This window comes from Vipera ursinii (assembly GCF_947247035.1).
Source record: "Vipera ursinii genome assembly, chromosome: 4".
Classification (NCBI taxonomy): domain Eukaryota; kingdom Metazoa; phylum Chordata; class Lepidosauria; order Squamata; family Viperidae; genus Vipera; species Vipera ursinii.
The window spans coordinates 60022100-60035182 of record NC_139514.1 but is presented as its reverse complement, the minus strand read 5'-3'; the positions used below and the strand labels follow the sequence as shown (position 1 = coordinate 60035182).

The 13083-nt window shown below is 36.8% G+C and overlaps 1 protein-coding gene across 1 annotated transcript in view; it reads right to left on the bottom strand.

The window, feature by feature from the left end:
- The window catches only part of CFAP47 (cilia and flagella associated protein 47), a 208227-nt gene that overhangs the window by 99639 nt on the left and 95505 nt on the right, over window positions 1-13083 (bottom strand). The window contains exons 36-42 of the mRNA XM_083362899.1: window positions 12633-12767; window positions 11710-11822; window positions 4193-4343; window positions 2945-3033; window positions 1074-1160; window positions 579-655; window positions 216-361 (exon numbers count right to left, since the gene is read on the bottom strand). Coding sequence (XP_083219025.1) covers window positions 216-361; window positions 579-655; window positions 1074-1160; window positions 2945-3033; window positions 4193-4343; window positions 11710-11822; window positions 12633-12767 — 798 coding nt within the window. The remainder of the gene's footprint in view (window positions 1-215; window positions 362-578; window positions 656-1073; window positions 1161-2944; window positions 3034-4192; window positions 4344-11709; window positions 11823-12632; window positions 12768-13083) is intronic.

Here is a 13083-nt window from a genome sequence, read left to right as displayed (position 1 = left end):
AAAAAACAAACCACAGTCCCAAAATAAACAGTAAGAAAATTATAGTCAAACATTATATACTATATTATCTTTATATATACAGCATATTTAATGCTATTATTCTTGACATTACTATTTAATTTCACTGAAATTAAGTTTAAGTTGCACATTATTTTGTTCATTCTAATTGTTACTATGGTGACTTTAATCCATTTCAGCATTATAATAAAATTTACCTGCTCATTGATCAAAATAATCACACAATAACGTTTTCCCATCTTAAAAGGAAGATAGTGGAGATCAAGAGTGACAGAATTATCTTGGTCCACAAATACTGTATCCAATGGACTAAAGAACTCTTGCAAGCAATTGGACTCATTAGCTGTCAGAATATAATAGAAAGTTTTATATGCAATATGAAAATTAAGAAATGACTGACAGATACCTGAAACGTTGCAATATTTTTGAGAACTAAAATATACAATGTAATCCATACTAATTAATCGGATGGGAAGTCTTATTTGTTAAAAAAAGCAATTTGTAAAAAATTTCACGCACATTTTAGGAAGCTAGTAAGAAACCAAAAAGAGAACATTTACCAGCATTTTCCTCCTGATTATATAATCCACATACATCTATCACATCATGTGCACCCTTTAGGAAATCTGCTTCAGAACTAAGCAAAAAGAAACAGAAGTGAAACAATGAAATAACTTAAGATTCCAGTAATAAAAGCCAATTTGATTTTAACATTAAATTGCATTTTAGGTTTCTTGACATAGTACAGATTTGATTTAACACAAAGTTACATAACATAACAGATATGTACAATGTAGTATAAGATTAAATACCAGGGCTGTGTATGCTTTAAAAATTAGTATCTGTATACTGCCTAGATTGAGGAGGCAAATGAATTCATAAATAAATAAAACATTACTAAATAGAAATTACTGAGAAGCATAATCTCAATAATGCTTTGGGCATGACCATGAACACAGCATCGTTCAATTATACATTCAAGTAGCCAACTTGTTTTAAGCTTCAACACCAGCCTGACAAACTGTACTGTGAGTATAGTCTTAGTAAAGACTTACCTTTTATTTTTTCCTTGCCTTATTTTGCTGATGTGATCAAGTGTCTCAGGATCCATGATGCAATTTGTTGATTCAATTAAAATGACACTGCAAAAAGAAATCTAAATTTTCAAAAAGTCTATAGTTTTCACAAATAATAAAATAAAAATATTTTACAAAACTAGAACATAATAATACTTATTTAGATTTCCAGGATGATATCTAATTTGGTACTCACAGAAGGAAAGTTATGAAAAGAACTTTTCAGCAGACTTCTTGTCCCATCCAAATTTTGCAAAAATATTGCATGAATAGATAGCCAATCTTCCTGTATAGCCAATGTTATGAGAATTACCCCAAAATTTTGTCCCATGTTTCTTTTCCCCCAACACCCCATCAATACCATCATAATCCTTTTTTTTTCATATGGATTACTCAATATCCCAGTGTAGCAGTTTGGCTAAGGTCCTGGAAACTCCCATAACATTTGATGGCATGCTTAGAATTTGGGCCTATGCATCTTAATGCTCTTTGAAAGTAAGTGTTTTTTATATCTACAACACATGTTCTATTTTACCCTTTATCTGGAGAATATATATATATGGCTGGCTGAGGACGACTAAGGAGTCAGAAATGCATCTCAGTTTCCCTTTAATTCTTTGTTAGTAATTTACACACACACACACACACATATATATATATATGTGTGTGTGTGTGTGTGTGTGTGTGTATGTATGTATGTATGTATATGTGTGTGTGTGTGTGTGTGTGTGTGTGTGTGTGTATATATATATATATATATATATATATATATATATATATATATATATATATATACACATATATGTATGTATGTTAAATATTTGTCAAGTCATTTGAATATGCCTTGCTAATCACCTCTTTCTTTCCTGTTTTGGCCTAACTCAAGGCTATCCACAGGATATAGTCACAACTTATGACAGCTCATTATTTGTGTAAATTAGTCAAATTGCTAATAAAGCATTTTAGGGAGGCTGAAATCATCTGAGGTTTTCTGAGGTTTTCGCGGGTGTCTGTATGTGGACATCAGCCACTTTAAACCCCTCCAAACCACACAATAAGCAAACTGACACCCACTATAAAAACATGGCACCACCACAAACACGAAGCCGAACAAAAGCAGCACAACTCACCAGCTCAGGTCTAAGGCTGGCAGCTGAGACCAGCCCATCCACTCAAAACACCCCCCACCCAATCAGAACACACCCACCATTCAAAACACACTCCCACCCAATCAGAACACACTTAATCCCCCACCCAATCAGAGCACACCTCCACCCACAGAACACACCCCCTCTGGCAGTTTAAAAAAGAGGAACAAACAGCCACTACCACATGCTTCTCTCAGAAGAAGGAAGCAGAAGCCACCAGCCTGATGATGACGGATGGGATTCCGTCGAAACGTTGCGCCTACACCTTCATTTCTACGCGGGGAAAAACCCGAATGACCAAAGGTACACACACACACACACACACACACACACACACACACATATATATATATATGTGTGTGTGTGTGTGTGTGTGTGTGTGTATGTATGTATGTGTATGTGTATATATATATATATCTGTGTGTGTGTGTGTATGTATGTATGTATGTATGTGTATGTGTGTGTGTATATATATATATATATATATATATATATATATATATATATATACACATATACACACACATACATACATACATACATACATACACACACACACATATATATATATATATACATATATATATATATGCCGTATTTCCTGTCAGGTTTTATAAAACAAGAGGGGGGATAAAGGGGGGGAGGAAGGATTCAGTAATTTTACTTTCAAAATGAATTACATTATTTATTACAAATGCATACCTGAATGGCCCCTCAGTTCTGAATGGACTAGTAACCTGTAGATTATATTTTTTCAACTCATAACATGAGGATTTGCATTTTAATATGCCCTTTAGATAAATAAAAACATGTATTAGCTTGGGAATTCACAGCAATAGCTTATGAAATAAAAACACAATTGTTAAATGCTATTTTGTAAGCAACCCCCCCCCGCCTTTCAGCTTTTAGGCATGACCAGTTCAAATGGACCAGGTTTTAAGAAAAACTTCTCAATGGAACGTGTAGAACAGGTTCTGCTGATTTAGATGTAGGCATAAATGTCTATGAAATTTTAAGGTATGGAACTTAACTTACTTTGCAGCTGAAGAAGGCAACCAAGTGCCTGCCAGACATTGTATAGCAGGGGTGTCAAACTGCCAGCGACGGGCCAGTTGCATCACGTGGAGGCCACGCCCACCCCAGCTCCAACAATGCAAAAAAAATTGTGATATATCGTAACACATCACATAACGCAGCAAGTTTGACACCCATGTTGTATAGAGTTCCTTCATTGCTATGTAGGAATGTTAAAAAGGTGTAGAACTCCAAAACTTCCAGAAAATATCAGGTTGTCTAACAATCCTAGGCATTTTAATAGAAAAGAATAAATAGAAAGCCAACCAGTTGACTGTAGACCAGTCAGTCTCTCTCAACCCAATCTACTTCACAGAATTGTTTTACTGAAAATAGGAAGAGGAAGAAAGATCATTTTGCTGCTTTGAGTTTAAAAAAAAGTATAACAAAATCCTAGAGTGATTTACAAAGAGTCTAAATTTCATTTTCCTGATTTTTAAACTTTACTGCACAGTGATAATTTGAAATATATTTCCAATAACATGTTCTTAAATGTGTCCAAACATAGATTGAAGAAAACTTTTAATTCAGAAAGAAGGGGCCCATGAAGAAATGAGAGAAGCAGGAAAATAGAACAAGTCTATTGTATCTTTTTTGCTGGTTACAGGAATGAACCATATTATTCAGCAAGAAGGGAGGAAGAGGGAGTTAATAATTCAAATGAATATGTTACTGATCAAATAGTCTTCTTTGCCAAGTATCTTCTTCCTCTTTCCAGGTATCTATCTATAAATAAAATGGTTTTTTTTACATGCATGAGTGAGTTTCTTCTTTTTATGTTTAAACTGTAAGCGTTCTTAATTTTATTGAGTATTATAGATGGATTAATTACAATAAACTACATATTTTGTAGAATTCCTCAAAATATATACTTACACTAGGTTTGACAGAGTTAATTTTTGTCTTCAAAGAAAAAGCCATTGTAAAGCCTGCTACTCCAGTTAAAGCTTTTGAAACAAGCAAAAGTACAGCTTCAGCAGGATACAGGAAACGGCTAGTAAATTCCACATTAACTTTTACTTCACTCCTGAATTGGGGAATAATAAGATATCTTCTAATGCAATTATGTCAGGCAAAGTGCAACAGCTTTATACACCTGATACTGAATATCTTTTGCTAAAACAAACTGAAAGGTAAAGTCTTAACCTCTTGTGAATTTATGGACATATCCATGAAGTTTTCTAAGCAACAGTATAGAAGGGGTTTCCCATGGCTACATTTCAGGATATATTTTTTTACTTCCAGATTTAACCTATAGCTCTGATATTCCCTGGAAGTTCCAAATGGACTTAGCCCAGACTGCATTAATCAAGTCTTGCCATCTATCAAGTCTACAAAATCATTAAAAACTATGGACATTTGAAAACTGGTATTTCACAATGAAATTTTCAGAAAATTAGTAATTCTTTAGTGGATAAATTAGGATTTTTAAACTCTTGTACATTGTCTTTCACTATCAAGCAAGCACTCTGGAAAGAACTACCAATGGCTGTTTCTGTCCAGACCCACAGACCTGCAAATGCCATTTTATGTTATGCCAGCTGTAATGGCAACAATTATGCACCAGTCACAGAGCAAAGTTAATTAGCCATCTGTTATATGGTACACATATATACAATCATCATACTTAAGGTTTCTATAATCCAATCTAATTTTTAAAGCCTTATTGTGAGTCCCCAACTGCACCTCCAACATTTTTTTTATTTCTGAAAAAAATCTTTACAATTTAAGAACTCTGATGCCTCAAATGACTTAAATTAGTATTTACTGATAGTTCCCTGTCTTCATTGATCTTACAAAATAATTATTTATCTGTATTTAAGAAAGGCATAGATATGAATATAAAATTCTATAGTCTATGTAACTGTACTATGTAACCCTACTAAAGCCTCATTGGCTCAGACGCAATATCAGGAATGATATTCAGAGAAGTCTGAGCACAAATATATTTTTGTAAGGGATGAGTTTAATTGGAAGACTATTCTGCAATTGTCTATTTAGCCATTAGTTTATGTCCATCTCATAAAAAAGCTTTCACATTTACCATGTGCAATGCTTTGCTCTCCATGTTACTGGAAAAAATATTGAGTAACACTTCTGGACACAAGGACCTCAAACCATTTCACACTTTTTTCTATAATGCTATTTTTTATTTGGCCTAATCTGCTAAATCAGAAGGAACGTTCTCCTCCTTTTATTTCACATAACTTCTCTAATGTCCCGAAGAGTCGCCAGTTTTGCTCACTTAGTATTGTACTTGCATTGTTGGCTGTTGTATTCAGATATACATCCAATTATACCTAAACTGTAAAATGGACAGGAATGGGTGAATTTAATTCAGATGACCATCAGGTATACTACTGCAGGCAAGAATCCCTCAGAAGAAATAGAGTAGCCTTCATAGTCAGTAAGAGTAGGAAAAGCAATACTGGGATACAATCCTCCAAATGACAGAAGGATCTCAGTGTGAATCCAAGGCAAACCATCACAGTAGTCCACATCTATGCCCCAGCCACTGGTGCTGAAGAGGGTGAAATTGACCGGTTCTATGAAGCCCTACAGCACCTTATAGAATTAACACCAAAAAATGATGTCTTTATCATCATGGGGGATTGGAATGCTAAAGTAGAAAGCCAAAGGTTAACCAGAATAACAGGCAAGTTTGGCCTTAGAATACAAAATGAAGCAAGGCACAGGCTGATAAAATTTTGTTAAGAGAATACGATGGTCATAGCAAGCAATCTTTTCCAACAACCCAAGAGATGGCTCTACACATGGACATCACCAGACAGTCAACACAGAAATCAGATTGACTATGTGCTCTGCAGCCAAAGATGGAGAAGCTCTGTACAATCAGTAAAAACAAGACCAGGAGCTGACTGTGGCTCAGATTGTTGCAAAATTTAGGCTTAAATTGAAGAAAGTAGGGGAAAGCACTAGGCCACTCAGATATGAACTAAATCATAATCCTGATGAATACACAGTAGAGGTGACAAATAGATTTAAGGAATTAGATCTGATAGACAGACTGCCTGAAGAATTATGGTTCACAACATTGTACAAGAGGTAGCAACTAAAACCATCCCAAAGAAAAAGAAATGCAAGAAAGCAAAATGGCTGTCTGAGGAATCTTTGCAAATAGCTGAGAAAAGAAGGGAAGCAAAAGGCAAGGGAGAAAGAGAAAGATACACCCAATTGAATGCAGAATTCCAGAGAATAGCTAGAAGAGATAAGAATGCCTTCTTAAATGAACAGTGTAACGAAATAGAAGAAAACAATAGAATAGGGAGGACTAGAGATCTCTTCAAGAAAATTGGAGATATGAAGGGAACGTTTCATGCACAGATGGGCATGATATAGGACCAAAATGGCAGGGACCTAACAGAGGCAGAAGTGATTAAGAAGAGGAGGCAAAACTACACAGAAGAACTATACAAGAACGAGCTTAACATCCCAGATAATCACGATTGGGTGGTCACTGACCCCAAACAAGACATCCTAAAATGTGAAGTGAAATGGGCCTTAGGAACAACAAAGCTAGTGGGGGTGACAGTAATCCAGCTGAGCTATTCAAAATCTTGAAAGATGATGCAGTAAAAGAGTTACAATTTGCCAGCAAATTTGGAAAACTCAACAGTGGCCACAGGATTGGAAAAAATCAGTTTACATTCCAATTCCAAAGAAAGGCACTGTTCAAGCTATCGCACCATTGCACTAATTTCACATGCTAGTAAAGTTATGCTTAAAATCCTATTGTCAACATACGCTGTATCATGGAGAATTCCTTTGGTGTATACTTGGTAAGATAACCAATATGTATCTTGCAGACATCTTCTAGGCCCCACTAACCCTAACACATGCAACTTTATCTTACTATCAAACAGAAAAACAACAACAGAAATGCAATAAATTCCATAGCATCACCCTAGGCACCATATGGGACTAGGGAAGCAGTCTCATTCCCTCTCTGATAGATAGACCAATCTCAGAAATGATAATAATATTACTTTAAAAAAAAGAAGACAGCCTTATTTTCCTACTTGAAGTAGTTGCCATTTCAATCTGGTCAGAACTCGAGTTGGCTGCCCGAAGTCATAACTCCGTAATATTTTGGCACTCTATAGCAGGTATCCTGAAGGAACGGAGATTTGCGTTTGATATACAATCTCTGTTGAGGACTGGGAGAATTATTATCAGTCCTTGTTTGTTCCCACGGAACCGGTAGAGAAACTGTCTTTAAACAGTGATTTAGTAAACCCTAGAACTCCCCCCTCCTTGGCCACCAGTCTCAGAAAAGGAGATACAGTCCATCATTAAAAGCTTAAAGAGCAATAAAGCCCCAGGTGAGGATTTTTTAACAGCAGAATTATTCAAGAAATTTCCCAATTGGTGGGGCCCTATATTGGCAGGTCCTTTTACACACATAAATAACACTTGCCATATACCAGATGGGTGGAAGATGGCAATAGTTGTCCCCATATATAAAAAGGGAATAAAAAGGATCCTAGCAATTACAGGCCCATCAGCCTGATTGACATTGTAGCTGTTAGGTATTGTTGTGCAGAGGTCTCCTTGTGCTACCAAGAAGTTGCACAGACAAGGAAGGGTATTGAGAGCAGTAAAAGATCACAGTAACCACAAGATACACTGAGTTGTGAAAATAGAAAGTAGTTTACTTTAAGGTGGTGTAAAAACAAAAATGCACAGTCAAAAAATAAACAGTCCAGGTCATACACAATAGCAACAGTCCAAGTACAAATCCTAATACAAAGTCTTCTTACCAGTCCAGAGGTCAAAAACACAGTTATACAGATACAGAGCAAAAAAGCAATAATAGAGCGATCAGCAAATTCAGATATTCAGAGAGATCCAGTGAGAGAGAGAATCTACGTTTCTAGCTCCCTCTTATGGCCATGAGCAACCTCACATGCCCATGGATCAATTACCTACATCATCATCATGGCTTATATATTTCCAACCCAATATGTAGGCTATCATCATATGCCTAACAGTAGCAAAAATATATGCCAGGTACCTTTTGAACAGAATTGAAATCTGGGTAGAGGAAAACAATATCCTCACAGAAGAACAAGCAGGTTTTAGACAAAACAGATCTACTATTGATAACTGCTTTGTCTTGAACCATCTAACTGACAAATATGCCTATAAGAGGAGACCCCTGATTGCTGCTTTCATAGACCTTACAGCAGCATTTCATATGGTAAACAGAGAAGTACTATGGAGTAAATTGACATCTCTTAAAATAGAACCTAGACTTCTGGCTTTGATTAAAGCCCTTTACACAAGTACCTTTTTGAGGGTGCGGTATGAGGTTAATGGGGCTCTGATTAACAGGATTCAGACAAATAAAGGGATAAGGCAAGGGTGTATCCTGGCCCCATTATTATTATTTATTTTATATATTAATGACTTGCCAGGATTAATGAAGGATCCCATGGTACATATGCTGATGATTCTAAATACTCACTATAACAGCTTGCTTTATGCTGATATGATTTTACTATCATACTCACAAGTAGGATTACACAGGCTATAAGAAGATTCAGCTCTTATTGTCAGGATAACTCCCTAATCATTAGCAAGTCATTAGCAAATCATTAGTGAGTTATTACCCCCTGTAGATAGGGCTCGCAACTTGGGAGTCCTCCTAGATTCACAGCTTTCCTTAGATGATCATATAGTAACTGTGACTAGGGGGGCCTTCGCCCAGGTTCGCCTGGTGCGCCAGTTGCGGCCCTATCTAGACCGGGATGCCTTGCGTACAGTCACTCATGCGCTCGTGACCTCTTGGTTAGACCACTGCAATGCTCTCTACATGGGGCTGCCCTTGAGGACCACTTGGAGGCTCCAACTGGTGCAGAATGCAGCCGCGTGAGTTGTGTTGGGGGTCTCCCGATACTCCCATGTTACACCTTTGCTCCGTGAGCTGCATTGGCTTCCAGTTGCCTTCCGGGTGAGATTCAAGGTGCTGGTAATGACCTATAAAGCCCTACATGGCATGGGTCCGGAGTACCTAAGGGAGCACCTGCGGCCGGCATCAACTTCCCTCCGCCCAGTGCACTCCCACAGAGAGGGCCTCCTCAGGGTGCCACCGGTCAGAGAATGCCGATTGGTGGCCCCCAGGGGGAGGGCGTTCTCTGTGGGCGTGCCAGACCTTTGGAACCGTTTACCGGTTGAGCTCCGGATGGCTCCCGACCTTCGCTCCTTCCGACGTGATCTAAAAACTTATTTATTTGAACAAGCCGGCCTGGCCTGATGGGTTTGGGGTTTTAATTACTGTTTTTAATTAATTTATTGTATTCGGGCACAATTGTTTAATTTGTTTTTAACTTTTGTATTTTGTATTTTTGGTATTTATTGCCCTGTACACCACCCTGAGTCCTTCGGGAGAAGGGCGGTATACAAATTAAATTATAAATAAATAAATTATAAAAAATCTAAATCAAAAATAATGGTGTTTGGAAGACACCATCAGAGACATAAATGGCAATTAGATGGTGAACCAATTGAACAGGTTAACACCTTTGTTTATTTATTTATTTATTTATTTATTTATTTATTTATTTATTTATTTATTATTGGGACTTATATGCCGCCCTATCTCCCGAAGGACTCAGGGCGGCTAACAACAATAACATATAATAAATACAGAAGTTAAGATAAAATTAAAATTAAAGGCCTCTGTACAATAAATTAATTGAGCTTAAATGGACTCCAGAAGATGGTAGAGGACAGGAAGGCCTGGAGGAACATTGTCCATAGGGTCGCGATGGGTCGGACACGACTTCGCAACTAACAACAACAACAATAAATTAAAATTAAAATTAAAATAAATTAAAAGTTAGAGTTAAAAATTTAAAACATAATTAAAATCCCTGTCAGTCCAGGTCAGCCAGGTGGAAAAGGAGTGTTTTGAGGCTGCGGCGAAAGGACTGGAGATCTTGGGCCATCCGAAGCTCATGGGGGAGCTGGTTCCACAGGGCTGGCACTCCCACAGAGAAGGCCCTCCCCCTGGGGGTCCCCAGCCGACATTGTCTAGCCGACGGTACCCTGAGGAGGCCTTCTCTGTGTGAGCGTATTGGGCGATGGGAATTCGTTCCTGGCAGCAGATGGTCCTGCAAGTATCCCGGTCCTAAGCCATGTAGGGCTTTAAAGGTAAGTACCAGCACCTTAAATCTCACCCGGAGGGCAACCGGTAACCAATGCAGCTCAAGCAGGAGGGGTGTAATATGGGAGTATCGGGGTGCTCCCATCACTACCCGTGCAGCCGCATTCTGCACCAGCTGAAGCCTCCGGGTGGTCTTTAAGGGCAGCCCCATGTAGAGAGCATTGCAGTAATCTATACGGGAGGTAACGAGTGCGTGGGTGACTGTGCATAGTGCATCTCGGTCCAGAAAGGGGTGTAACTGGCGTACCAGGCGAATCTGTGCAAATGTCCCCCTAGCCACAACTCCAATATGATCTTCACAACTGAGTCGTGAATCCAGGAGGACGCCCAGATTGCGTGCTCTATCAACGGGAGGTAACATCTCTCCTCCTATAACCAAAGATGGAACCTCTTGGACTAAACAAGATGCCGGTACGTAAAGCCACTCAGTCTTGGCCGGGTTGAGCCGGAGCAGTGGTATAAGACCTGGCTCACATCCTATTGGCTTGTTGCCTGTATAAGAAAGTGAGAGACAGGTATCTTGGTCTATATTCTAAACGAATGACCCATGGGGATCCCTGTATCAAAACAACTTACCTTATGTCCAGCCAGAACTTGAAAATAACATTTAACGCAGCACAGTACTAAATGGTTCGGTTGAGATCTGCATGTGTGGGACTGATTTGGGTAGATTGCAAGGGCGATTCCAAAATATGATTTTAGCATATTTTATCTATATCTTAAATTATTGTACACTATTATAATTTCATTTTATTGTATTTTATTCCCATTTCATTTTAAATCATATTTTATTCTAATTCCATTTTAAATTGTATTTTATCTAATTCCATTTTAAATTGCTTTTATCAACTTTTAGTAATAATTTGTTGCTGGAACTTTGCACTTTGATATGGTCCAAAGCTAACCAATAAAGACTTATTATTACTTGAAGTAGTCAAGCTACTTTACAATGGCAAAGGAAATAAAAATACATGGCTGCTAAAAACAAGGAAAACAAGCTGAAAGGCAGTTACACCCCCCCCCCAAAAAAAGCAACGAAAATGTAAATTTCAGGATAGATAAGATTGATCTAGCCCTAATTTCAAGAATTCTGCCATAAATGAATTCCAAGTCACATAAAACCAACAATTTTTAACTAATACTCATAAATCAAAGTAAATAAAAAGTTTAATTACAATCATAAACCAAATAGAACTTTACTTACTTTGGGGGAATTGTGACAGTGTTTCCCTTAGGTAATGAAAAGGTAGAAGATTCTTTTCCTAAAATTATAGCATTGTATACCAAGGGCCTTATGCTGGGGTTTTTCAACTGTATCTGTTGCAAAAATACAATATTTCATTTATTAAATCTTTTTACTCTGCTTTTCAGAGCAGCCCCCAAAGGCTTACATAAAACTGTGCAGAAAAAGTATGACAAGTGATATTACTTTTTTTTCATTTCAGTAAATGCAACAAGATGTTGGGGGAAGCAGCAAGCTATATATTATATGCTTTTTTGTAGAGGCATATCACTGAAAAAGACAGAATTATAATTCATATATTACAGACGAAAGAAAAGCTAAAAGATAGTGAGTTGTATTGAGACTTTAAATTACATCTTTTATTAGATGAAAGCTCTAGTAACAAAACAGGGACATCCAAAATCACAGAACATTAAAAAAAATGCTGAATAAAAATTGATTAATTCCTAAAAGAAATGAAAACAATCAAATAAATTGCCTCATTATCAAAAACACTTCAAATAGTAAAAGTGTTAAAGTATAGTAAAAGATGAGACAACCTTTATCTTGAGTGTTAGAATTTAATTACCAGTAATCACAAGTGTTATGGAAACTGAAGTGTAAAATATCTGAATAACAATGTGAAAACATTTTTCAGATCTGCAGATAATAACCTAATATTTGATATGGCATGACTGCCTATTAAGGTTAAAATTCGGAAACCAGCCCTCTAGCTATGAATCAGTAAGTGCAGGTTCTTTTTTCTTCATGTTATAGCTTATCTTCCAGTATCTACTGATAATGCTTATTTATAAAGGTTCATTTCTTCCACTATTAGTAGCAGAAATCCCCAGGCCTATTTTCAATTCTATCAATAATTACTTAAAATCTTTATATACAAATACCTTTCTAAGAATAGTAGCATGAAGTTGGCCAGCAAACACAAGAGTTTTCTTAGGTGAATACTGAGGAAGCCGCTCATATAAATAGACACAAATCATAAGCATCATGACTGGATTTGGATCAGAAATGTCAGCAGCCTAATTTTACATTAAAAATAAGGCAGTGTAAATTGATGCCATAGATAAAATCTTTGAAAAAAATGTTAAGAGATTATAATTATCTTCTTAACTAACAATATTCCATATATAAAGCCAGTACAAAACAGAAAGTAAAACATAGGAACTAAAACCAATTTTATTTCAAACATCAACATAAAGAAGTAGATAAAAGCAGATATTTGAGAAACAAACCCTTTGAGTGTATTGTGTTACAAACAAGAGGAAATTTACAGAAATATTTAAGAACTAATTAAGTGAGTAATACAGAAAATATTACATTTTCATAATTCTTTTC